At 43.4% G+C, this 25,100-nt stretch overlaps 1 protein-coding gene across 4 annotated transcripts in view; it reads right to left on the reverse strand.

The window, feature by feature from the left end:
* Positions 1-25,100, reverse strand: part of PCID2 (PCI domain containing 2) — a 63,540-nt gene that overhangs the window by 16,548 nt on the left and 21,892 nt on the right. For all 4 annotated transcript variants that reach the window (XM_073614544.1, XM_073614542.1, XM_073614545.1 and 1 more), the window contains 5 exons: positions 22,337-22,391; positions 19,168-19,271; positions 15,852-15,927; positions 8,287-8,428; positions 5,349-5,449 (listed from right to left, as the gene is read on the reverse strand). In XM_073614544.1, the coding sequence (XP_073470645.1) occupies positions 5,349-5,449; positions 8,287-8,428; positions 15,852-15,927; positions 19,168-19,271; positions 22,337-22,391 (478 nt within the window). The remainder of the gene's footprint in view (positions 1-5,348; positions 5,450-8,286; positions 8,429-15,851; positions 15,928-19,167; positions 19,272-22,336; positions 22,392-25,100) is intronic.

Here is a 25,100-nt window from a genome sequence, read left to right on the forward strand (position 1 = left end):
ATTGTGTCCATCCTGAACTTCTTGTACCTGATAGTCTTGTTTAGAATCTTCAGGTTCAGGATGAGCCTGAATTTTCCCGACGGTTTCTTCACAAGAAATATGTGTGAATAGCACCCCTGTTCTAATTCCCCAGGGGGTACGTTCACTATCACCCTTTGTAGCATCAAGTCCTTCAGGATAGCTGTCATTGCTAGTGACTTTTCTGAGTCTCGGGGAGCCTGGGTTATGTAAAAACGCACAGGAGGAGGTTGAGAAAATTCCAGCCTGTAACCCTCCAAGATGGTCTTGAGGATAAACTGGCTGCTTGTTATAGTCTTCCACTGTAAAAAGAAGGTCTGTAACCTTGCTCCCACAGTTGGGTGACCGTCACTGGGTTTTTGGGCTTGTGGTTGGGGGGCGAAAAAGTACTCCTGACTTACCCCTCCCTCTTTGAGACTTCCAAGGCCTTTTGTAGCCTGCCTCTTTGGTATCTGGGGTCTTTCGAAAAGCACGAAAATTTTTGTTGCCTTGCGGAAGTACCTTCTTCTTTATAGGGAAAGCCTTCTTTTTGTCAGCTGTTCTGTCAAGAATAGCTTCCAGCCCAGGGCCAAACACTAGATCACCTTCAAAGGGTAAACCGCATAATTTTGTCTTTGAAGCAGTATCCCCTGTCCATGTCTTGACCCATAACGCCCTGCGAGCTGAGTTTATCAGAGCTGTGGATCTGGCTGACATCCTGATTGACTCCGCTGAGGCATCTGCTATATACCCTACCGCCTTTGATAACACCGGTAGCGTATCTAGCAGATCCTTACGAGGCGTCCCTGCCTCAATGTGGATTTTCAGCTGCTCCAGCCAGTGTTCCAGATTTCTGGCTACCACAGTTGAGGCCATGGCAGGCTTCAAATTTGCTAAAGAAGAATCCCATGCCTTCCTTAATAGGGAGTCTGCCTTTTTGTCCATGGTATCTTTAAGGATACCCATGTCCTCAAAGGCCAGGTCAGTATTCCTAGATACCTGGGAAAAGGCTGCGTCTAGTCTTGGCTTTTTATTCCAAATATGCGAGCTATCCTCATCAAACGGAAACCTTCGCTTGAGGGATTTAGAAAAGAAGGGGGCTCTCTCTGGATCCTTCCACTCCCTCTTAATGGTCTCTGATAGGAATTTATGTACAGGAAAAACCCTGTGTTTTTCCTCCCCGAGGCCTTGGAACATCTTATCGTGTAGGGATAGCTGAGCCTTATCCTCTGTGATGTTAAGGGTAGTATGAATTGTTCTTAGTAGATCATCTACCTCCTCAAGGGATAACTTGTACCTAGAAGAAGGAGAAGAAGCTTCATTTACTTCTTCTGCTTCCTCCTCCGAATTTAGTAAAATGTTACTTTCCTCCTCCTCTGAGTCGCTGCCCCCTCTGGATGCTGAAACAGAGGATTGAGAATGTGGCACCACACTGCTATGCACCGTTGGACGCCTATCTAGGTAGGACCTGAAGGACTCAAAGGTGTCTGCCAGTTCCTTCCTGAAAGAGCTTAGCAATTCGCTTTGTTGAGCTGCAGGACTAGCAGGAGCTGTCTCCTCCTTAACTATGTCCATAATGCAAGATTTGCATACTACTTTGGGCCAGGAATCCCTCAGTAACCCCTTACAAGAGGGACACTTCCTTTTAACAATAGGGGAGACATGCTTGGTCTTTTCTTTAGCCTTCTGCAATATCCCAAGGGAAAAAAGACAATAGCTGAACCATATTTCACAAACAACAGCTTACATGCTGTATAAGGAACACAGAAAAAAACACCACCAAGGAAGTTAACCCTTTAACACCTATGATCTGTTCCACAGCCGGTGAATCACCCCACAGATCCACCTTAAAACATAATTAATCACTTATCCCTCCTTTAGTACTCAGGACCAAGTGATCTGCAGGCTCCCCACTTTTTTTTTTTTTTTTTTAGGGAAGGGATAATATATAAACATTATAAATGCCCATAGAGTAAAGACAGAGACCAGTATCCCTGCTTACCTGAGCCTGGCTGATTGTTGTGGCTCCTGCTCCTGCCACCGCCGTCTGATCGTCCTCCATTATTGACAGGACACACAGCGGCGTTTGTGCTCTTTTATTTGATTTTCCCGGGCCGCTCACCGCTGTGAGGGCCGGAAATGAAATCAGCCGTGGAGACCGCCCCCCCCTCCTGCGTTCCAGCGGCCGGAACCGGAAGCCGCGTCGCGCCGCTCGAGGCCCCGCCCCCGGTCGGAAATGACGCGCTTGCCATCCGAACCCGGAAGGCGTGCGGCCCGTGGAATAGACGCCGCTCTACTCCACAGCCCTGCCACCGGTCTGTAGGAGCGGGACCCTCGCAGCCTGGCTCTCGCCGAGCATGAAGAGGAGGAGGCACCGGAGAATCCCCCACACGTCAGGGAGGATGCTGGGCTGTCTTAGGAAAAGAAGAAAAACGATCCGGTATGCCCAAACCTTCACCACCTGGAGAAAGCGCAGCACACCCCTGGTTCCCTGCAGCGCTTCCACCATGGCGGAGGAAACACTACAACTGAGGCCATGGTGGAAGTGTCCGGTCTTTAAAGAAACTGACTGCAGTGTTTCCTGGGAAAGTGGGTGGAGCTGCGCTCTCTCCAGGTGCTGTCCTGAAAGACGAAGGGAGAAAAACGGTATGGGTTCCCCCTCAAAGAGCATACCAGGCCCTTCAGGCTGCTATGGGTTTTAAGGGGAACCCCCACGCTGAGCAACGGCAAGGGGCCCCCCCAAAATCCATACCAGACTCTTATCCGAGCACACAGCCTGGCAGGTCAGGAAAGGGGGTGGGGACGAGTGAGTGCCCCCCCCCCGAACCGTACCAGGCCACATGCCCTTAACATGGGGGGGTGCTTTGGAAGCAGAAAGGGCCCTGCGCCCCCCCCAAGGCACCTTGTCCCCATGTTGATGAGGATAAGGGCCTCTTCCCGACAACCCTGGCTGTTGGTTGCTGGGGTCTGCAAATGGGGAGTTTATCTGAATCTGGAAGCCCCCTTTTAACAAGGGGGCCTCCAGATCTCGGCCCCCCACCCTATGTGAATGACTATGGGGTACATTGTACCCCTACATATTCACCTAAATAAAGTGTCAAAAATAAAACACATCACACATGTTTTTAAAGTAATTTATTAAGGCAGCTCCGTCGTCTCTTCTGATCTCTTCTCCCCTCTCCGGCACTTCTGCCTCCATGCTGACATCTTCTGCCTCTGCCGGTTCTTCTCCCCTCTCTGGGTTTTCTCTGCTCTCCACTGATGTCTTCTAGCCCTCTCCGGTTCTTCTCCCTCTGTCCGCTGTCTTCTGCCTCTGCTGGGTCTTCTCCACTATCTTCTCGCTCTTTTGCCGGGTCTTCTCTGCTGTCTTCTACTGATGTTGACTCGACGCTCTCTCCCGCTCTAATGCTGGGTGCATGGAGTGCCACTACTTATATTGGCATGGGGTGGGGTCACTGGAGGCCCCACCCCTTATGACGTCACCACCCAGGGCATGATGTCATAAGGGGCGGGCCTCCAAATGACCAACCGCCCCATGCCAAAATAAGTAGTGGCACACTGCACGCTCGGTTAAGGGTCTGGTATGAATTTTGGGGGGACCCCATGCCATTTTTTTGGTGTGGGGGTTCCCCTTAAAACCCATACCAGACCGAAGGGCCTGGTAAGCTCTTGGAGGGGGAACCCATGCCGTTTTTTTTTTTTTTTTTATTTTTAAAAACGTTTTAAATTTGGCGTGGAGCTCCCCTTCAAGAACATCAGAGCACAAGTTGCATGCCAAAGTTGGATCAGTTAGGACGGCGATCTGACTTGATCCGACTTCAGTGATATTCAATAAGCTGAAGTAGGATCAAAGTTGGACCAAAATAGTGCAGGGAGCATTTTCAAAGTCAGACCGACTTGTGTTGGACCAGTTAAGATGCCTCTCATAGGGAAACATTGAATTTCACACGTCATGCGACATGAGCTCCCAATGTCGGAGCGTATGTCGTATCAGTGTGAACCCGGTCTTACTGAGATCTTTGATAGTCTAAAAGTTCAAAAAGGTACTACACTGACCCCTAGTGGATAAACAGCACATCTACCCTAATTGTTATAAAAATGGTATGAATAAAAAACATCATCCGATGCCACCCTTAAAGAGATAAATATACAAAATTAAAATTGCAAATAATAATGAAATAAAAAAATCATTTGTCCGAAATAAAACAATTCAAATCAAAATGAACATTTAACTCTTCGGGCGTAAAAACTTTAGCCTCAAAGGCTAAAGCCCTGTCTATTCCATCTATGAGGATATTCTACCGGAGCCACGGAGGAGGTGATTAGAGGATTCTTACCTATTGCAAACGCCTCATCCTCATAGGGACATAAGGATCTGGATACCCCAAGGTTGGCTGGATACCCCAAGATACCCCAAGGTTGTATGTGCCAAAGAGGAGGTGATCCCTCTGGAAACCGTCACTCACTACATGCGCTTTACCCCTGCAGGGGTGCTAGGATCTGGTGAGTGGGGAACTGAAGGGGAGCACGGAAGTCACTTCACTATTTTCACAAGATTTGTGGCTAAATTTATGCACAAGTCACTTGGAATTTTGTTATTTGCACTACAAAGACTGGACTTCTTTTTTATATTTACACATTCACACACACACACACACACACACACACACACACACACACACACACACACACACACACACACACACACACACACACACACACACACACACTTTTTTGCACATTTATTTATTATTTCACAAATTGTTGTGAGGAACATTTAGGATGAATTTTTTCTGATTAATTTTTATGAATTTCTGGATGCAATATCCTTATATTGTGTTTTGTATATTTATTTTCATAATCTTTACTCTCATGGTTCTGGCTGAAACCTATACACAATTTTGTAATTAATAAGTAATAAAGCACTAAATATATACACTTTTTGGGTATAGGATATAGGGGGAGAACCCCTTTAAATTTCACACATTGATATATCTCACTGTTTGTCACTTGGATAATTGCACTCTCACCTGAGAAGAGTGACTCAACTAGGAGGTTCACTCTTCAGGTGACAGCAGTGCCACCCACCCCTATACATATATACTTTTTTATACTACCTCATTATGCCTTTGTCTTTTTTTTTTTTCCGAGGTTTACAACCTCTTTAACAAATTTAAATACACTTGCAGCTGCAAATCCAGCTGGGAATAGGTTTAAAATCAATTGCTATCAGCCGCCATTTATTAATAGCCCTGGTGGACATGTGGTGAAATGCACTTTATTTACATATTATAGATATTTACCAGTGATTTTTGTTCTTCAAGCTAAAATATACATCTGTGAGCACTCACCAGCAGCATCTTTACTGGCAAAAGGTAGATGAGAATCATCCTTTTATTTTTTTGACATGTGCGGAGACAGTTCCTGAAGGCAAATGACAGACATTCTTCAGCTAAAGAAAAAATAAAAAAAATAAGCTCATCACAAAACACTTCTGTATTCAGTTCAAAATATCATTCTTTTAAAAACATTAACCATCTTGGGCCAAATGACTTAGAACTCAGCATTTGAAGCATCAGAAAATGTACCCGTTTAATAAAAAAATTAAAATTCAGCACAAGGGACTTTACTTATTATTAGTCCAATGTGTCCCTTGTGCTGCTGGCTCCTGTATTCATTGAAATCTTCCTCCATCAATCCCCCCGCCTCTGTAACTTTCTGGCAGGGGTTATTAGAGCCCATGAATCAGAAAATTACCACAACAGGGGTGGGGGCAGGGGACATGAATTTATTGATCCCTTCTGTAAATCTCCTTGATATAACATCACACTCTGTGCCTTCAGAATCAACTATACACTGCAGCCTTTACCCCTAATCATATAGCAAGAACCAATGTTCATAACATCTTGTTTATATAAAGGTCAATGGGCACATCTTGTCTTTCCAGCTACAAAATACTAGTTCAACCTAAAAACCCAGATTGCTAAATGTTAAAAAAAAAAAAAAAAAAAAAAAAAAAAGGGACATCAGGAATAGCAGGTTACACACAATAGGACATGTTCTTTAGCGTGTAAACTCCATGAGCAGGGCCCTCTATTCTTTCTGCACTGAACTGTATTGTAATTGTCCTGTCTACCTTTATATTGTAAAGTGATGCGCAAACTGTTGGTGCTATATAAATGCTTAATAATAATTTGGCTGTAACAATTAGTGGTGCACCGAAATGAAAATTCCGGAGCCAAACCAAAAAATTCAGGATGCAGTTGGCCGAAACCAAAATTGACGGTTTTTAAAAAAAAATATATATATTTTTATATATAATTGTATTTTACTTTTTAATTAACTACTTCAGCCCCGGAAGATTTGGTTGCTGAATGACTGGGCCATTTTTTGAGATTCGGCACTGCGTCGCTTTAACTGACAATTGCGCGGTCGTGCGACTTTGTACCCAAACAAAATTGAAGTCCTTTTTTTCCCACAAATAGAGCTTTTTTTTTGGTGGTATTTGATCACCTCTGCGGTTTTTATTTTATGCGCTATAAACAAACAAAAAAAAAAAAAAAAAAAGCAATATTTTTTACTTTTTGCTATAATAAATATCCCCCAAATATATATATATATATATATATATATATATATATATATATATATATATATATATATATATATATATATATATATATAAAACACATTTTTCCTCAGTTTAGGCCGATATGTATTCTTCTACATATTTTTGGTAAAAAAAAAAAAAAAAAAAAATCGCAATAAGCATATATTGATTGGTTTGCTCAAAATTTATTTTATTTTTTTATTTATTTTTTTTTTAAATTAATAATGGTGGCGATCTGCAATTTTTATCGTGACTGCGACATTATGGAGGACAGATCGGACACTTCTGACACTATTTTGGGACCATTGTCATTTATACAGCGATCAGTGCTATAAAAATGTACTGTGTTAAATGACTCTAGCAGGGAAGGGGTTAACCACTAGGGGGCGATGAAGTGGTTAGTGTGTCCTAGGGAGTGATTCTAACTGTGGGGTGGCTGGGCTACAAGTGACACGACAGTGATCACTGCTCCCGATGACAGGGAGCAGTAGATTTCTGTCCTGACACAAGGCAGAACGGGGAATGCCTTATTAACATAGGCATCTCCCCATTCTGCCTCTCTGTGAGACGATCGCGGACACCCGGCAGACATCGAGTCCGTGGGACTCGCGGGCGCGATCACTGAGCACACGGCGCGAGCGTGCCAGCACGGCGGCAAATTCTGAGGGACGTACAGGTTTGCCCATTTGCGCAGCCGTCCCATTCTGCCGACGTAAATGTACATGCGGCAGTCGGCAAGCGGTTAATATCACAAATTTAAATGAATATGAATTTATTGTCTGCCATTAATCAGCACCTTTAGCGCAAGAAAAACTTAAGAAAAATGCATCCCTTTAAATTCTATGTAAGTCTTCACACTGGTCCATTGCACTTCCACTGCAGTGGTAAAAATCCTGCTAGCTGCATTTTTGGTTAGTTAAAAACACCACTCCCAAAACACACTTTGCCATTGAAATGCTTTGAAAATGCAGCAAGAATGCATCAAAAAACACACCCTTGTTGAGTTTTTGATGTGGTTTTTGAGTCACATGACCTTGGAAAAACACACAATAAGCTTTGTAAACTCGCAGCAAAAATGTGTGCTTTTTTCAGCTCCATTATCGGCACCTTTTTTTCTATCGGGAAAACACCTATAACCCTATTTTCGGCGCATCACTGGTAACAATGTAAAAATCAGGGATTCTAAGTGCTTTTCTTGAAACAAGGACATTCTTTATAATCACCATTATTCACAAACCTAAATTATTAGTCCTCATGCACACGGACGTTTTTACAGCTGCTTTTTTGAGCTTTTTTTGCAGCTTAAAAAGGCCTGTCTATGTTAGTCTATGGCTTCATGCCCACCTAGGCGTTTTTGAGCTGCAAGTGGCATAGGCGTTTTTAAGCTGTAAAAAAAAACCCAGGACCAGTGGGTTCTGAGAGACGTTTTTCAGCTGTAAAAACGCTCAAAAACGTCATTCACCAACATTTTTTTAACGTTTTTGATCCATTGGAAAAAAAAAAAAAAAAAAAAACATTTGAAAAAAAAAAAAACGCTAACGCGGAAAAACGCTCAAAAACACTATTGCAAAAACGCTGAAAAAAGTAAAAAAAAAAAATCACTGCAAAGATACTGGCATTTTCATAACGTTATTTTAACAGCCTGTGTGCATGAGGGCTTAGTGATTTTTTTCATGTACCTTTTTTGAAGTCACTGTCAAACATTGCCTTGCGACCAACATAGTATCTGTACGTCACTCTCTGTGACATGGCATATTCATCTTTAAAGTTGGAACTGTCAATGGCTCTAATTAAGGGTTTACACAAGTGAAGTTTGCTAATCTGTAAGAGAAAAACAAAGAAAAAGAGAAAACTATAAATAATTTATACAGAGGTAGGGGGAGGTTAGAGGAGATCAGCAGTAGTGTCACTAAATGCTGGGTCCGGGTCCCGCTTCCTACACAGTAAAATCCCGCAAACTTCTATGAAACCGGGAGACAGATTAAGTCTACTGGTCCCACTGAAGTCTACAGGGTTCTATTATGGGGTTCTACTGCCTGAAAACAGCAACATGCCACCACAACTGGGTATACAGTGCAGGAGGGTGGGGTTGAGGAAACTTTTGCAGAAATCTGCTTAAAAGAATCCTTATCATTTAAATTAAAAACAATCATAAAGCAATTTTATATGTGTTTGGATTATATTGAAAGGCAATATAGTATAGGTTTTTTTCTCTAAGCATACTTACCTAGGTGGATGGAGCATTAGACCGATGCTGCAGCTGTCCCCCGGTGTCTCAGCACTGGGAACCAAGCCACCAAACACCGCCGATGGCTCGTTTCTCTCCCCTCCCCGAGTGGAGAGATGCTGCCTGTCAGTCAGCATCACTCCTGCTCTGCTCCTCCACGGCTCATTGGAGCGCCGAGCTGAGGAGGGGCGGGGAGTGGTCATCTCAATCAAGGCAGCTGGCGGATCTAGACTTGGGAAGTCGGGATGACGAGCTGCCTCGACTGATGGCAGAGACGTCAGCGGAGAGCAGACTTCAGACTGCTCTCCGCAGAAAACGGGTCACAAGAGTGCAAAATGAATTGCACTCCTGTGACCTCGAGGAGAAGTCCAGCCTAAAAAGCTCAGGCGGGACTTCTCGTTTAACAATAAAAGGGTTCAAGAGGAATTTGGACTAACCTTTCATATTTTGGAATACAGTACAAGACACAGGCAACTTATTCATACACCATGAGTTCTACAGTCAGCTTGTACCTCCAGGTTATTGGACACTGGCAACTTCTTGATGACATGACAATCTGGGGTGTTTCCTGATAACCTCACCCCACTCTGCGAGTCTGCAATGCAAAATAAACAAGGGGAGTTGGGGAGGGTGACCTGTGTCCTGTACTGTACTCCAAAGTAACAGTCAAGTCAAAATTCCCTGTATCTCGATCGAACAGTCCAGGACACAGGCAACTTATTTATACACCATGGGACAGCACCAAGCAATGAATATAAGGTTGAACAACAACTAAGAAGACAAAACTTTACCAACAGGCTCAAAAATAAGAGGCGTCAAAAGATCGAAGTTCAGAATGCTGCTGCAAGAACCTTGCGGCCAAAAAGCTGCATTTACAGAAGAATGGAAATCCATCTGCTTGTGTGATCAAGTTCCTGATGCATCACGTAATGGTACACTCTAAGGGCTTTGACTACGTCCAGGCAATGTAGGAGGGAATTCTTTTGGATGCTTAGGAGCATGGCACAAGGATGGCAGAACGCCAAAACCACCTTTGGAATAAGAGATGGTCCTGGGTATGAGTAAAGGGCGCCAGTTCTGAAAAACTTGATGGCTACCAAAAAGGATACTTTGCTGGTATGAGTTTCAAAGGTTATACTCCTGATGAGATCAAAATGTGGTTTCTGTGGGGCAGAGAGAACCAAATTAAGGTCAGAGGGAAGCAAAGGCTGCTGCAAGGAGGCCAAACAAGAGAAACACCTTGATAAAGGTTTTTACGAGGAGGTGTGAGGCCAGAGAACTTTGAAAAAGGATGGCTAAGGCCAATGATTGCAGCAGGCATGCTGTTATAGCCAGAGACTGTGAAGTAGGGTGGAATAGAGGGCCTTGAGATAGCACATCTGGTCTGTTAGGAAGAGGCCAGGAAACATTAGCTAGAAGTCTGAGATGGTCTGTGTACCAGGTTCTTTTGGGCTAATTCAGAGCCAGTAGGCTCACTGGTTTCCTCTCTTGCTCTATTTTTTAGAGCAAATGAGCATAATCCACAGTGGAGGAAAGGCATAAATTAACCTGAACTGAGACCAGGGGATCACTACAGCATCATGGGCCAAAGCTAGAGGATCCCTTGTTCTGGCAACAAAGATAGCTTGCTGTATCTGCAGACTAGGATGTTCACATCCAGGGTCCCCCACCTTTGGCATATCAGATTGAACACATCAGCAGGGAATGTTTTACAAGTTTTGTGCCTAGTGGGACATGGCAAGACAGAGGAGAATCAGGTAGCATAATGCCAAGTCTTTTCTAAACGGAGGCAATGAGGTTTCCCACATGAGCAAGAAAGTTCTGTGAAGCGCCTTCCTCAACATAGCGACAATATGGGGAAGAGCAATCTTCTGTAGTTTTCTCCACCCCTGCCTCAATAGCTACTGTATTTCCCTCTGATTCTTTGTCCCCTAGGACTGGCATATCGGGGTCCAACTCTGGTTCAGGAACAGGAGTAGGAGAAGAGGCGGGGCATTTCTGAGCCCAAGACAAAGATGGCTGTATTAAGGTCATAATCTGCTCAAGATATTGTGACAGATACAGAAAAGTCTGCTTTTATTAGGCTTGTTGCGTGCCTGAAATAGAATTAGAATCAGATGCTGGGACACATCATTACTCTGAGATTAAGTGCTAAGTGGGCCTTTGGCAGTGTAAATGTTAAACTGCTGTTTTAGCTCCCTTTTGCCTGGTCTCTGCCATTTTAAAGTTTTATTTATTACTTTTTAAAATAACAAGAATATACAATACCCAATGGGCCACACACAAAAAGAAACTATTTACATTTCTTCAGCATTGACTCTCTCGTCCTCCTTTCAGACCCTCACTTGGTGAAAAAAATCATAATAGTAATAATAAGGCCACCTTTTCTCAATAACAGTCAATGGTACATTTAGATATGTCAAATAGTTACATACATGTTAAAACCCACTGCAGGTGCAGTCTATTAGGTGCCACTCAGTCCGCCACCGTAGTTTCACTATTCATCCAACTGCCCCACACCTTATCAAAATTTTGTGGTATGCCCCTGCTAATGTATGTAGCCTTGTATAAAGGTGCAGCCCTATTAACCACACCCATCCACGCTTATACAGATGGGAGGATTAGGTTTTTTACATGATAACACTATCATTTTCCTAGCGTAATAGATTAGGATCGTCAGCAAAGTACGAGTTACTCTCTTTGGGGCTAGATTGTCTACCAGTCCCAAAAGGCACACCTCTATTGCTGGCTGTATAGGAATGGCTGTTACTTCTGCTATACACTCTGTGACCCCCTTCTAAAATACTTGAATGTTCGGGCAATTCCAAAAGATATGCATGAAATCGGCAGTGAGGGAACTGCACCACCAGCAACCAGGCGACTAGGTAGGGAACATCTTAGCCAATCTAGCTGGAGTAAGATATCTACGATGCAGGAATTTAAATTGAATGAGTTGGTCTCTAGCAGAGACCAATCTAGTAAAATTAATGTCCCATACATCATCCCCGTCCATCTGGGGGAACACCTCACCCCACACCACCCTACACTTTGCTAGGAGATCTCCTCCCTCACCAAACAATTGTTTAAATATTGTAGACAAGGCCTTGTCCAAAGTGTCCTCCCTCAGCAAAGACACAACATCACTCATTTTCAGGGTAATACCAATATCTCCAAATTGGGCATTTTATGCATGTCAAAGCTGAAGGCAACGGAACAAGTGAGTGTTGGGAAGATTAAAATTAGTTTTCAGGGCGTCAAACTGTAGAAGTTTCCCACCACCCACTATGTCTTTTATGGGGTATTTACAAAGTAGAGTGGCAGATAGGGTAAACATGCCCGAAAGGAGTACGCATTAACCCAGGTGTAGACCACCCTGCAAGGAATCCTAGTGGTGAAAGGGCAGGAGGAAGTGCTTAAGTACATTATAAGGGCTCTAGGCGTAAGTGGTGCTACAGTGCGCAGCAGTGGAGTGATGTAACACCTGGTCGTCCACCTAGAACTGACTAGATACATTTTAGTGCCAAGTTTGAAAAATTTGTACTATTAAGAGAACACATTGCAAACATGGCCCTGTTTTTACAGTAACAGTCAGAATATCACAGTAAACCTGTCTTACCTGTCCATGACACTGAACTGTATATAAAGTCTAGGCTTTGCCTGTCATGGTGGGCATGCCCTTGAAGGGGTCTTCAGGGATTGGGTTCCATAGCATTAGACCATGACCCTGGACCTATATAACACCCTGTGGCTAACTCAACATGTTGCACCAAGTGCCAAGGTGAGATCCCCCCATGCAGGTTCCAGTGCCCAAAGCAACATTACAGGCCATTTTCAGTGTGGGGTCGGTGTACAGCTCTCAAGGTTTTTACAGAGGTTGCACTGCTCTGGATATATTAATTTTTTCCAATGTCTACAGAAGCAAGGGTAGACTAAAGCATTATAATAAAATATGAAAAATAATAAGGGAAAATAAACTACAGTAGTGAAACGAATTTCTTGGCAAAAGGAGAACAGGTCCATCACCTTCAGACACTAGCAAAAAACTGAGGACTCATGGAGAAGGGTAGGGTTATAGGAGAGATGCCCCAACTGGGCGTGTCCTCAAAAGCTTGCCAGTATCCAATCACCTCAGGGTACGATCTATAACCCATGGTGCATGAATAAGTTACCTGTGTCCTTTACTGGATGATCAAGATACATACCGTATTTATCGGCGTATAACACGCACTTTTTTCCCCTTAAAATCAGGGGAAAGTCGCAGGTGCGTGTTATAGGCCGATCCCCGCCGATCCCGAGCTGTCACATTTTCAAAATCGCGGACCGCGATTTGAAAATGGCGCCGCCGGAGCCGAAGTACACAGAGCCGGTCCTCGGCTCTTTCCGGCGGCTCTCGTTTACTTTCGGCTCCACTCGTAGTCCCGAGCGGAGCTTTTCGAACCTACTCGGATAGCTCCGCTCGGGACTACGAGTAGAGCCGAAAGTAAACGAGAGCCGCCGGAAAGAGCCGAGGACCGGCTCTGTGTACTTCGGCGCCGGCGGCGCCATTTTCAAATCGCGGACCGCGATTTTGAAGCCCTGGAAGCAGGGACAGGGGATCCCAGGCTGCACTGGGGAAGGCTGCACTGACAAGGCTGCACTGGGGAAGGCTGCACTGACAAGGCTGCACTGGGGAAGGCTGCACTGACAAGGCTGCACTGGGGAAGGCTGCACTGACAAGGCTGCACTGGGGAAGGCTGCACTGACAAGGCTGCACTGGGGAAGGCTGCACTGGGGAAGGCTGCACTGGGGAAGGCTGCACTGACAAGGCTGCACTGACAAGGCTGCACTGACAAGGCTGCACTGACAAGGCTGCACTGACAAGGCTGCAATGAAGGTCATTTAAATGTAAGTTTTTTTCCCTTCAACTTCCCTCCTAAAAGTTTTTTTTCCTTAAAATTCCCTCCTAAATTGGGGTGCGTGTTATACGCCGGTGCGTGTTATACGCCGATAAATACGGTACTTGCTTAAATCAAACATATAACAGTTGAGATTTATTAATGTGGAAGGTTCTTAAAACATATGGAAAGGAAATAATGCCTGCCATTATGGAAACTTCATCCTCATAGTCCATGCATCAAATGGCCAGCAGTGCAGATCAAAATATTAAAGCCCCTCACACTATGTGGGATACTACTACATACAATTTAATATGTGTTGCATTAAGGCAGCCATTTCAGTGTAATTAAAATGCGAGTCACATATGTGGTGGTGCACGTTACTGTGAGTTACTTGGCACATACTGTGCATGTGCATTGAGGGTGCCATTCTAAATAAATGGCGCTGCACTGCACCACAGAGTGCCTTCTGTTACCACTGTGGTAAAACAGACATTTCTGCAACACATATATCTGAAAAGGCCTAAAGGCCAACTTTACTTTCAAATAACTTAAGTTCAATGACCTTTCTTCCCATGCTAACAAAACCCCCTTGCACTTACCTTAGGTCAGCAGGCAATGCGGTCCAGAAGCATGCACTACAGCAGGAGGTGATCAGCGGTGTTAATTTTGGCAGCAAATTTCGATTTAGTTTTAGTCTTAGGACTAAAATGGCTTTTTAGTTTTAGTCCCATTTTAGTCTTCTAAAATTGTTTTAGTTTTAGTCCTATTTAGTTAACTAAATCTCCAGTATATTTTAGTCGACTAAAATGTCCTACGTTTTAGTCGACTAAAATCTCCAGTATATTTTAGTCGACTAAAACTCATTTTAGTCGTCTAAAATCGAATGGGTGTAATTCAATTGTAATGCATTAGTTAACAATTCTCTACAATTTGCAAACTCATGCTATACTGCTGGAGTGAGAAATCTAATATGTTATTTATTATTACATTGAGGTATGAACATGCACTACAGACCAGTGTTAATTTTGAAGTCAAATTTCAATTTAGTTTTAGTCTTTTGACTAAATTGGCATTTTATTTTTAGTCCATTTTAGTCTTTTGACTAAAATGGCATTTTAGTTTTAGTCGTATTTTAGTGGACTAAAATAATATTCATTTAGTCGACTAAAATGTTTTAGTCGACGAAATTAACACTGGTGATCAGTCAGAGAAGCCTCCCTGCAGACTTACAAGCAGATAGCTTGTAATAAGGCCTATGAAGACAGCAGTACCCCTGCCATTCTGCATCCTGACATCTGCCTGTCACTCAGCACCCCTACCGCTTAATCCCCCCTGCACTCCTGACTTTGAGCTGTCTGGCCTCGGAGCAACACCCCTACTACCCCCTGGTACTGCAACACTTGTACCCGACTCTGAAGCACCCTTCCTCCAGAACCCCTGTCACTGAACGCCAACACCTGAGACACTGCAACTTTTAGTTCTCTAGCAACCCTGCCACTGCATATTGCAGCACTACTTCCAAGCCCCCCCCTAACTTTTTGTCACCTTTGCAGGGACATGCAGAGAGGAGAGGCTGAGTCTGGAGCTTCTGATATCTCTGCTGCATAGCTTTCTCCCCAATGCAGCCTGTAGAGGCCCAGTCAGTCCTCCAGCCTTGGGTGCTTTGTACATTATGTGTGTTAATGGGAAAAGGTGAACACTCCTGTGCTGAGGGGAAGAGCAAAGCCAAACACTAGCATTTTATTATAAACTTGACCACTGGCTCCATGATTACAGAACCCTTTCAATGAAGCTGCTACTCTCTAGAAGTTCAACCTCCAAATTTTTTTTTTATTTTTTTTTAACTTTCAAGGGAAAGATTTTATCTTAAATACAAAAGGCACTATTTTATTACCTCTCCCTCCTAAACTTTGGAACCTTCTATAGCATGTTGCAATTCTAGGATTTATCTTTTAATAATACCACACCACAGCATTTATCAGCAGTTTCCAAGGTTTATGAGCAATCTTGGCAAAAAACAAAAGAACGTGTTGCTAACATAATTCAAAAAAATACACAAAAGTGTTTAGATCATAAAACATTGAAACACAAGGGCAGTACTAAAAACAAAATTCCAAAAAAGAAAGTCAAAACACCTTACCTTAAAATAGATCCTAAAAAGCTGATTGACTAGAAACAACATTCCCCACTTTTTGGAGTCATCAAAAGATGCACGGCTAAAATATAAAAGAAAAAAAGCATGTGATAAAAAAAGAATACTTTATAAATCACAAAATTACTTAGAAAAACTGCCTATTATGAAATCTCTCAAATAGCAGAATATGCAGTCCACGAACCAAAGAACTTATACAAGCACATTAGCAGCATTTGAGGTACTACGACACAGAGATACCTGAACTACAGGCTTTATTGCTGGATGGGAATTGTACTTTAATGCCCCGTACACACGGTCAGATTTTCCGACGGAAAATGTTCGATGGAAGCTTGTTGTCGGAAATTCCGACCGTGTGTAGGCTCCATTGGACATTTTCAATCGGAATTGCCGTCGTACAAAATTTGAGATCTGGATCTCAAATTTTCCAACAAAATCCGTTGTCGTAAATTCCAATCGTGTGTACACAATTCCGACGCACAAAGTTCAACGCATGCTCGGAATCAAGCAGAAGAGCCACACTGGCTATTGAACTTCATTTTTCTCAGCTCGTCATAAGTGTTGTACGTCACCGCGTTCTTGACGTTCGGAATTTCCGACAAGATTTGTGTGACCATGTGTATGCAAGACAAGTTTGAGGCAACATCCCTCGAAAAAAATCCATGGATTTTGTTGTCGGAATGTCCGATCGTGTGTACGGGGCATTAGGCTGGCTGTTTGGCAGAGGAACTGGAGTAGGAGCCATCAAATACATATTTTTTTTAGCATTTAAAAATAATTGTACTGTAAATTTTTGGGGTGTTCTTGGCGCTCCAGGTTGGCCCAAGTGAAAACTTTCCACTTAAACTTTAATTTTCCAGAGATTGTCTGAATAAAGCTTATCTAAAACTCAACAAAAATGTAATATTTTTCAGCTTACATGTTTTTAGATTAGGTACCTGTATTCATTTTCTTTTTTCTGTCTTCTCTTATTTATTTTCACCTGAAAATCTTATAAATAACTTACTTCCTGTTCCTGGGTGTCTACATTCACCTCTTGAGGCCCAGTTTACACTGATGCGGCGCGGAAACCACAGAGATTCCTGTGTGGCTCCTGCACCACATCAGAATCGCAGGTAGCTCACACGGTGCTCTGCGAACTGCTGCAGGTGTCAATATAAAGTTAATGACACCCCCAAATCGGTTTGCTGAACACAGCACGAACTGTGGAATCGGATAGAATCAGATTGCATGGGCCTGAACAACCATGCAATTCAATTCCAGTGTGGACAAAAAAAAAAAAAGGGGGGCCCTTCGCGTTTCTGGTGTAGATCCAGTGCGAAATGAGCCATACATAATGTATGGCTCCATTTGCACTGCACTGAATTTGCATGTCATTTGTACAGGAATCATTTTTTTTTTTTGCCGGGGATGCCCAAAATCTGACTTGTATCTTAGGGTAGACTTCTGGGAAAATCAGTAAGCCAATCACACAAGCAGGAAATTACATATCTGGTGGGGTGTTCTGTACACCATCTGTGTATAGAACCCCTCCCGGTTGGCATATTGCTTTGCATTTTGCAGAAAATTACAGCGTTGCAGGTTGAAAAGGAAAGGTATTTTTTAATAACATTTAATTACAATAGGACTTATGCAGCAATTGTATATGCTATATTTTTTATTTTCAATTTTTTCCCCACAAAAGTTGAGTTGCCCTTTTAGCTCACAGGAGAAACAAGGACACTGTATTTCTGACAAGATCAACAGATATTTTTTGTACTTGCTGAAAGTGTTCTCAGTCTGAAAAAAGAAAATGAATGCAACCACCACATCCAATGACTGCTAAGCTGCAATATATTACATTACTTTATTATAATATATAATAATAATATATAATAACATCTAAAATACATACATGTTTACCGTTTTACCCTTTGTTTGTAATTTTGGCCAGTGATGTGAGTAATATACACACTCAGCTAGTAAGTTCAGACTCTGCTGCCTCAGGGTTTTGTATATACTTCCTAGGTCATCTCCTGCTCATTGGACAAAGATAATAATGCCAATGCATTGTCCAATAGGCACCCATGCAAAAATGTGAAGTTTACACCAAAAAAATATTTATTTTGCAAGAACAGTATGTTCTTATTGAAAATATACTATACTTTCTCTTTAAAACAACGTACTGCATTTTACAGATTTTGTTCTTCACATTTGTCATGAAAACTATTCCAATTCAGTTATTTTTTTTATTAATAGAAAGTATAATGCTCACTTTTATGGGTACTGACTTATATGCAGCTTCCTAAACAGATAGCTTAGGCTGCAATATACACACACAGACAGACATAGACTACAGCAATGCTGCTGCAACATACAGTACAGAGACAAAACAGTGGCACTCACAATTCTTAGCACTTTTAAAGCTGAACTCCAACTTTCTTTTCATTAGAACTGAATGGAATGGCCAACCCCAACATAGATCATACCTCTGTATCATGTTGCTCTATTGTCTGCAGATCCTCTGATATTCTGGGTGTAGTTGTGGCTTTGTATCATGTGACACTCCATATATCCTGTTGATAAACTCTATCCCTTCCACAGCTACTTCCTGCAGCAGTTAGAGTCTAGAACACTCCCCTTTGTAGTATATCAAGAAGAAAATCCCTTCATGTACGCACATACACAGTCTGTTCTGAAAGCTAGCTTTGCTGCTTCTGGGAAGGATTGATTGGATCACAATTAGAATTCAATCCTGCTAAGTTAAATATGCTGACCAGTGTGAACAAGGAGAGTCCTTCCCTTCAGATCCCACCCTCCCAGGGCCCTGCTCTCTGTGAAGTGATTCATTTACATATGAAGGAAACACTTTCATAATAACCTCCCATAGCCCTTCCTCTGTAGTCTTGCAGTAAGCCATTATTCTTTGGCATGCTGCAAGGCAGGAATGACACAGGAGGAGGTATGACATATTTAAACCTTTCACCACCCACATAAAGGCCCAGAAACAGCCACAGTAACCCTATGACCCGCCCACATCAACTCCCAGAGCTGGTACAAGGGACAAGTATCAGGACCGGCAAGGGAAGGAAACAGGAAGTCTTAGGTCTGTTAAATTCTAGTTATACAAAAACTGACAGTGGGGTTGTGATAGATTTACATGCACAATGCATCATCGTTTAATATATGAATTCAAACCTTTTGAACAGTTACAGTTTTATATTGTGACATGTCAGAAACCTGTTCACGCAGATATGTTTATTGATAGGTCAATGTTATTGGTCAATACTTCAACTTATGGGGAAGAATAAAGTGAAATGCTCACGTGTCACTAGCGCATACTCTGAAGCAGCTCATCAACAGTTCTGCTGCTTTTTCTAACATATCGCCAATTTTGCCTTTTCCTTTCTTAACCAGTTGCTGGTCAGCCTAAAAAAAAAAAAAAAAAAAAAAAGTAGTGCACAATTTACAGCCAACATGATGTACCACTGGTTATGATGTCTGAAAAGTGATAGCTGCTTATTGACCCAACACTAATATACAGATTGGGTCCAATAAGCAAGAAAAACAAACAGAAAATAAATTTAAATAACCCATAAATTATGCCTCTTTGAGGGATGGTCTCCTCCGTTTTCCTCCATTAAATAATAGATTAAGCAAAATCTAACTACAAAGTAGATCTAGCTGATGTCTTTCTTTATGAAAACAAATGTGGCCAGCACAAGTGCAAAAAACTACCGGTACTCACGGCAGCTTCATAAACAGGGGGACTATCAGAAACGACATTCTCCACAGTAAATTATTGTCAATCTTCAAAAAAAAATTTTTGTAAAGCGAAACTGTTCCCAGACTTTGTAATAAAAGCAGTTGAAATAAGCCCTAATTCTTCTCTGCAGCTAAAGCCATTGTGGAGAAATTCATCTTCATAACAGGAGGCACAGAAATCTTTGCTATATTCTGGAGAGCAGAATCTTGGCAGCCTGCCGGCCTTCTAATGTAAACAAACATTATGTGTTTTTGAACTGTAAGGAACTGACTTTAGGCTGGGTTCACACATATATGATGCAGGAACCAGCGCAATTCCAGTGCGGGTTCCCGCATTGCATGTCACTCGCAGGCAGTTCACAGAAAGTTAATGACACCCCCAGATCGGTTCGCTAATTGCAGTGCGACCTGGCAAATGGTACAGGAATAGGATCACATAGGTGTGAACATCCACACTTTCCGATTCCAGTGCGGACCAAAAAAAGGGTCCTGCACCTTTTTGGTGCAAATGCGATGCGATTTCAGCCATACAGTTTGTATGGCTGAATTGGCATCGCACAGATATTACATTTGATGTCTGTGTTTGAACCAGTGTGAACCCAGGGGCGGATCCAGGGGGGGGGGGGGGGCAACGGGGCAATTGCCCCCTCCGAGAAATGCGGGTGAGTCAGAGAGCCGGCGGGCGGCTCCGTAAGTGACAGAGCCGGCGAGCGGCTCCGTAAGTGAAAGAGCGGCTCCATAGGTGACAGACTGAGCCGGCGAAGCGGCTCCGTAAGTGAAAGAGCGGCTCCATAGGTGACAGACTGAGCCGGCGAGCGGCTCCATAAGTGAAAGAGCTGCCGGGCGGCTCCATAGGTGAGAGAACCGCCGGGCGGCTCCGCAGGAGAGACACAGCGGGCTGGCCCGGCGGCTCAGTTGGTGAGATGTGCCGGCGCCGCTCGATGTGTGAGCGGGCTGCTGGCCAATCAGGGAGCCGGCGGGCGGGGGAGCAGAGAGATGACATCATCTCTCACCGCCCGGCGCCCGCCCTGCATCCCTGCAGTTCCCCCCTCACCATGCAGGCAGCTGCGGCAGCAGGGAGATTACATCATCTCTCTGCTGTCTGTCTCTGGGACACAAGAGACCACCTTAGCAGGTGGCAATTCTCAATCTTCATCTGGTGACAGGCGACCTGGCAAGTGACAATCCGCAACATGTGGCAGGCGACGTGGCAAGTGACAATCTGCATCTGGTGACAGGCGACGTGACAAGTGACAATCCGCAACATGTGGCAGGCGACGTGGCTAGTGACAATCTTCATCTGGTGACAGGCGACCTGGCAAGTGACAATCCGCAACATGTGGCAGGCGACGTGGCAAGTGACAATCTTCATCTGGTGATAGGCGACGTGGCAAGTGACAATCCGTAACATGTGGCAGGCGACGTGGCAAGTGACAATCTGCAACTGGTGACAAGCGACGTGGCAAGTGACAATCCGCAACATGTGGCAGGCGACGTGGCAAGTGACAATTTGCATCTGGTGACAAGCGACGTGGCAAGTGACAATCCGCAACATGTGGCAGGCAACGTGGCAAGTGACAATCTGCATCTGATGACAGGTGACGTGGCAAGTGACACACTCGGGGCTCCCACTGATTCTGCATTATGGTGAGTTAAACTATTTAATTTTTTATAACAATGTAATAATAGTAATAATGCGCTTCAATCATCCTGACACCATAACAACCATGGTGCCGTGATGATTGAAGCGCCAACACCAGCCATTTCCCCGATAGATGTACCCCAAAAGAATATATTTTCTGGCAGTGCCCCTCCCGAGACTAGACTCTGGATCCGCCCCTGTGTGAACCCAGCCTTAAAATCTTTGTTGTGCTCTTAAAAATACTTTATAACACAAGCATTAAAAGCTGTTGGTACTGTAGTTTCCCATTCACAGAGGACTGTGGATGAATGACGCGGCTGGGCGGGTGGAGCCCATCTTTTTCAAACAATGACAGCGAGCGCCCGAAGAAGATGCCCACCCGCCGTCACTTGGGAGGGGAGACACAGCAGTTGCTGGAATTCGTTACGTGTTCCACCCTAAATACAGGTAAAATATGTAACATGTTTCAAAAGGTGAACTTATCCTTTAAGCTGGAAACTGGGATGAACATTGAGAGTGGTCTTGGGATCCAAGAGTAAAAGCAGGGATTTTTCCCAAGTAGCTGATTAGCACTTTGTGGTAAGCACAATATAGACGCAAAATACTCTTGCGCACAGGTGTATTGGCTACATGATCCCAAAGGTTCAAGAAGGACTATGGGTTTGTGGTAAGCACGTCTGCCTTCCAGGACTTGGGTCCTTGTTTGGAATCTGCATGTTCTCTCTATACTTGCATGGGTTTGTTTCCTTCAGGCACGCTGGCTGGACTTAGCACTTGCATATACTATATGTAAGCATGTGAGATAAGGTCCTTAGTTTGGAAGCTCTTTGAGGGAAGGGACTGCTGGGAACATACAATATATAAAGTGATGAGTAAATTGTTGGTGCTATATAAATGTCTGTAACAAATAAAATGATTAGACTGGATGCTGCTCTAAAAAGGACTGGACTTCCCAGCCTTCAGCAAGCAATGTTTTTGTAAAATGATTTAGTAGAAGGATACAGTCTTCTAAATAACAGACCTTAACACGAATACCGCCACAGTACACAATGCAAATTTAAGATGCAGGCAGCAAAAGTTGACTTACGCAATTAGCAAAATTTCGCAAATCCAAAGTAATGGCATACATGATAGGCAAGGCCCTAAAAAATAATATCACAAACACAGAATAAGACAATACATCTGCAACTACTGCACAATTCTTACAAATATGTAGTCTGGGTGCATGTGGAATTCATAAATCAAAGACAGCGTGTGAGGAAAGAAATGCAGATAACTGGCAAGTCTGTTTACATATGACCAGTTGTGATTGGACACAGTTGAACGTATGGTAAAGGGCTGGTGTGATAGGTACTGTGATCAGCTGTGTCCAAAGGAAACAGTAGTCACAGAGTGTGCCCCATGACGTCCATGGATATCCTCCCTGAAGTGGAGAGCTGCGCTGTAGCCATCTTTTGACTATAGTGAGGGCAGGAACCAGTTAATGATTCATTCTCTGAATGGCTTAAGGGTAAAAGTGATTGACACCAAGGTTCAGTGTTGGGACCTTTACTTTTTATCCTAGTTATAAATGTTATAAAGTTTGGGATTGAAAGTACCATTTCAGTGTTTGCAGATGACACCAAGCTATGCAGCGGTACAACATCTTTACAGGATGTCTCTAACTTACAAGGCGACCTAAATGCACTATTTAATTGGGCAACTAATCTTGCAAATGTGATTTACCCTTTCGCTGCCCAGTCCATACAACGTACGGCCCTGACAGCAGGGAGTTTTACACACATTCCTAGTAGCTGCAGCCACCGGGATTGTGTGTAAATATGACAAGCAGACTTTTGCTTGTCAGACGGAAGCATTCGGGTGGCTGTGCTGCTGCCTGATTGCTTTCACACACCCCACGGTAATGACGCGCCCCCCCCCATTCCCCACCCATCTGAGGGCCCAGAATCTATACAAGCCCACTCTCCTCCCCTCCTTGTTGCTGACCCAGAAAGCAACGTGTTTTACGTCACTTCCGGGTTTTAGACCCTGGATGTCTCATTAAATTCTCATGAACAGTGTAGGACCCACTGATTATGGGGTACTATGACGCAGTAGTGGGCTTAAGCACCATATATAGTGTTACCAAATCCTCATATTTTGCTTATTTGTTGAATATGTTCAGGTGTTTTATATAGCCTTGCAAGATTTAAATGACATTTTTGTATGTGTGCGCTGTAATCTTTTGTTCTGTTTGTATGGTCTTATAGCTGCACCATCTTTAATGTAATGCATTTTTAGGGTGTGCCCCCCAAGTCTTTGTTCATTAAAGAGAATCCTCACATAGGGGTCTTTTCATTCCCTATTTCACGGGCGCACGCAAATTTTGACATGTTGGATATCCATTTACTCGGTGCAACCTTGTCATTTCAATTTTACCAAAAAATTGGGCAATTTATTGTGTCCGAGTGCCCTAAAATTAACTTTAGTGTATTTTTTACAAACATTTTGCATTTTCTAGATCTTTGCGGTAATATCCTGTGACATAAAAAATTGGAACTACCGTTATCTTATTCTCTAGGCTGTTTAAATTCAGAAAATATAGAATGTTTGGGGGGGGGGGGGGGGTATAATCTTTAGACCTAAGAGTTTTTTAAACTTGTGTGCTAAAAAATGCAAAAATAGCTCTGGCAGCTAAAGGGTTACAGGATTAGTTTACTTCGTCCTGGCGAGTGTACTCATAATTCATTATTCTTCCTGCAGTTTAGTAACTGTCTGCCCATATGGGAGGTTCAGGCAGACAGCTGACAGAGTCTGCAGGATCCTGGCATTGCCTCCTCGATCTGCTGATCACAAGTGCAATGCTTTACAGACGGCAGTTCAAAAAATCATTTTAGGACAAATTTTTTTAACTGCAAAAAGATGTGCGTTTATTTTATTTTTTTATCCACTTGGGGTCCAAAAATATGCATGCATTCTAGAAGAACAGCAGGGGGAGTCAATGGCTGAGAAGAATCTGGGTGTTGTGGTAGATCATAAACTTAATAACAGCATGCAAAACTAAGCTGCAGTTTCTAAATCTAGCAACATTTTTTTCGTATTAAAAGAGGTATAGATTCGAGAGAGAGATCGAGAGAGAGAGAGAGATCGAGAGAGAGAGAGATCGAGAGAGAGAGAGATCGAGAGAGAGAGAGAGATCGAGAGAGAGAGAGATCGAGAGAGAGAGAGATCGAGAGAGATCGAGAGAGATCGAGAGAGAGAATATTGTCCCTGTACAAATCATAAGCAAGGCCTCATCTGGAATATGCAGTTCAGTTTAAAAAAAAAAAAAAATTAATCGGGCAACTGGAGGAAGTGCAGAGAAGGACAACCAAACTGATAAGAGGCATGGAGGAAAGATTAGCGGAAATAAGAGCTCCGGGCAAACATTTTTTTCATATGCAGTAGAGCTGTGCCCATACTCCATGGGTTAACTCCTTGTTTTTGTTTTGGGATGAGGAGAGCGGAGATATACTTACCTGATCTGCCGATCCTCTGAGAGCAAGACCAGTCCCCACCACTCCTGTCTCCCCGCACGCTAGCAGTCTTGTGCATGGACTGTTCCTGACGTCATCACACCCATAGACCGGCTCTGGATGTGAGGACAGCAGGAACAGTCCACCGATGGACGTTGGGGAGCGTGGTTTTCCACAGGATAGAAGGATCGGGTAGGTATAGCTTTTCCTTGGGTCCCTGGACAAAAGGAGCATTTAAAGCGGAGTTCCACCCAGAAATGGAACTTCCGCTGATCCGGTTCCTCCGCCCCTCCAGGGTCACATTTGGCACCTTTCAGGGGGGAACAAATACCTGTCTAATACAGGTATTTGCCCCCA

This window comes from Aquarana catesbeiana, linkage group LG02, assembly GCF_042186555.1.
Source record: "Aquarana catesbeiana isolate 2022-GZ linkage group LG02, ASM4218655v1, whole genome shotgun sequence".
Taxonomy (NCBI): domain Eukaryota; kingdom Metazoa; phylum Chordata; class Amphibia; order Anura; family Ranidae; genus Aquarana; species Aquarana catesbeiana.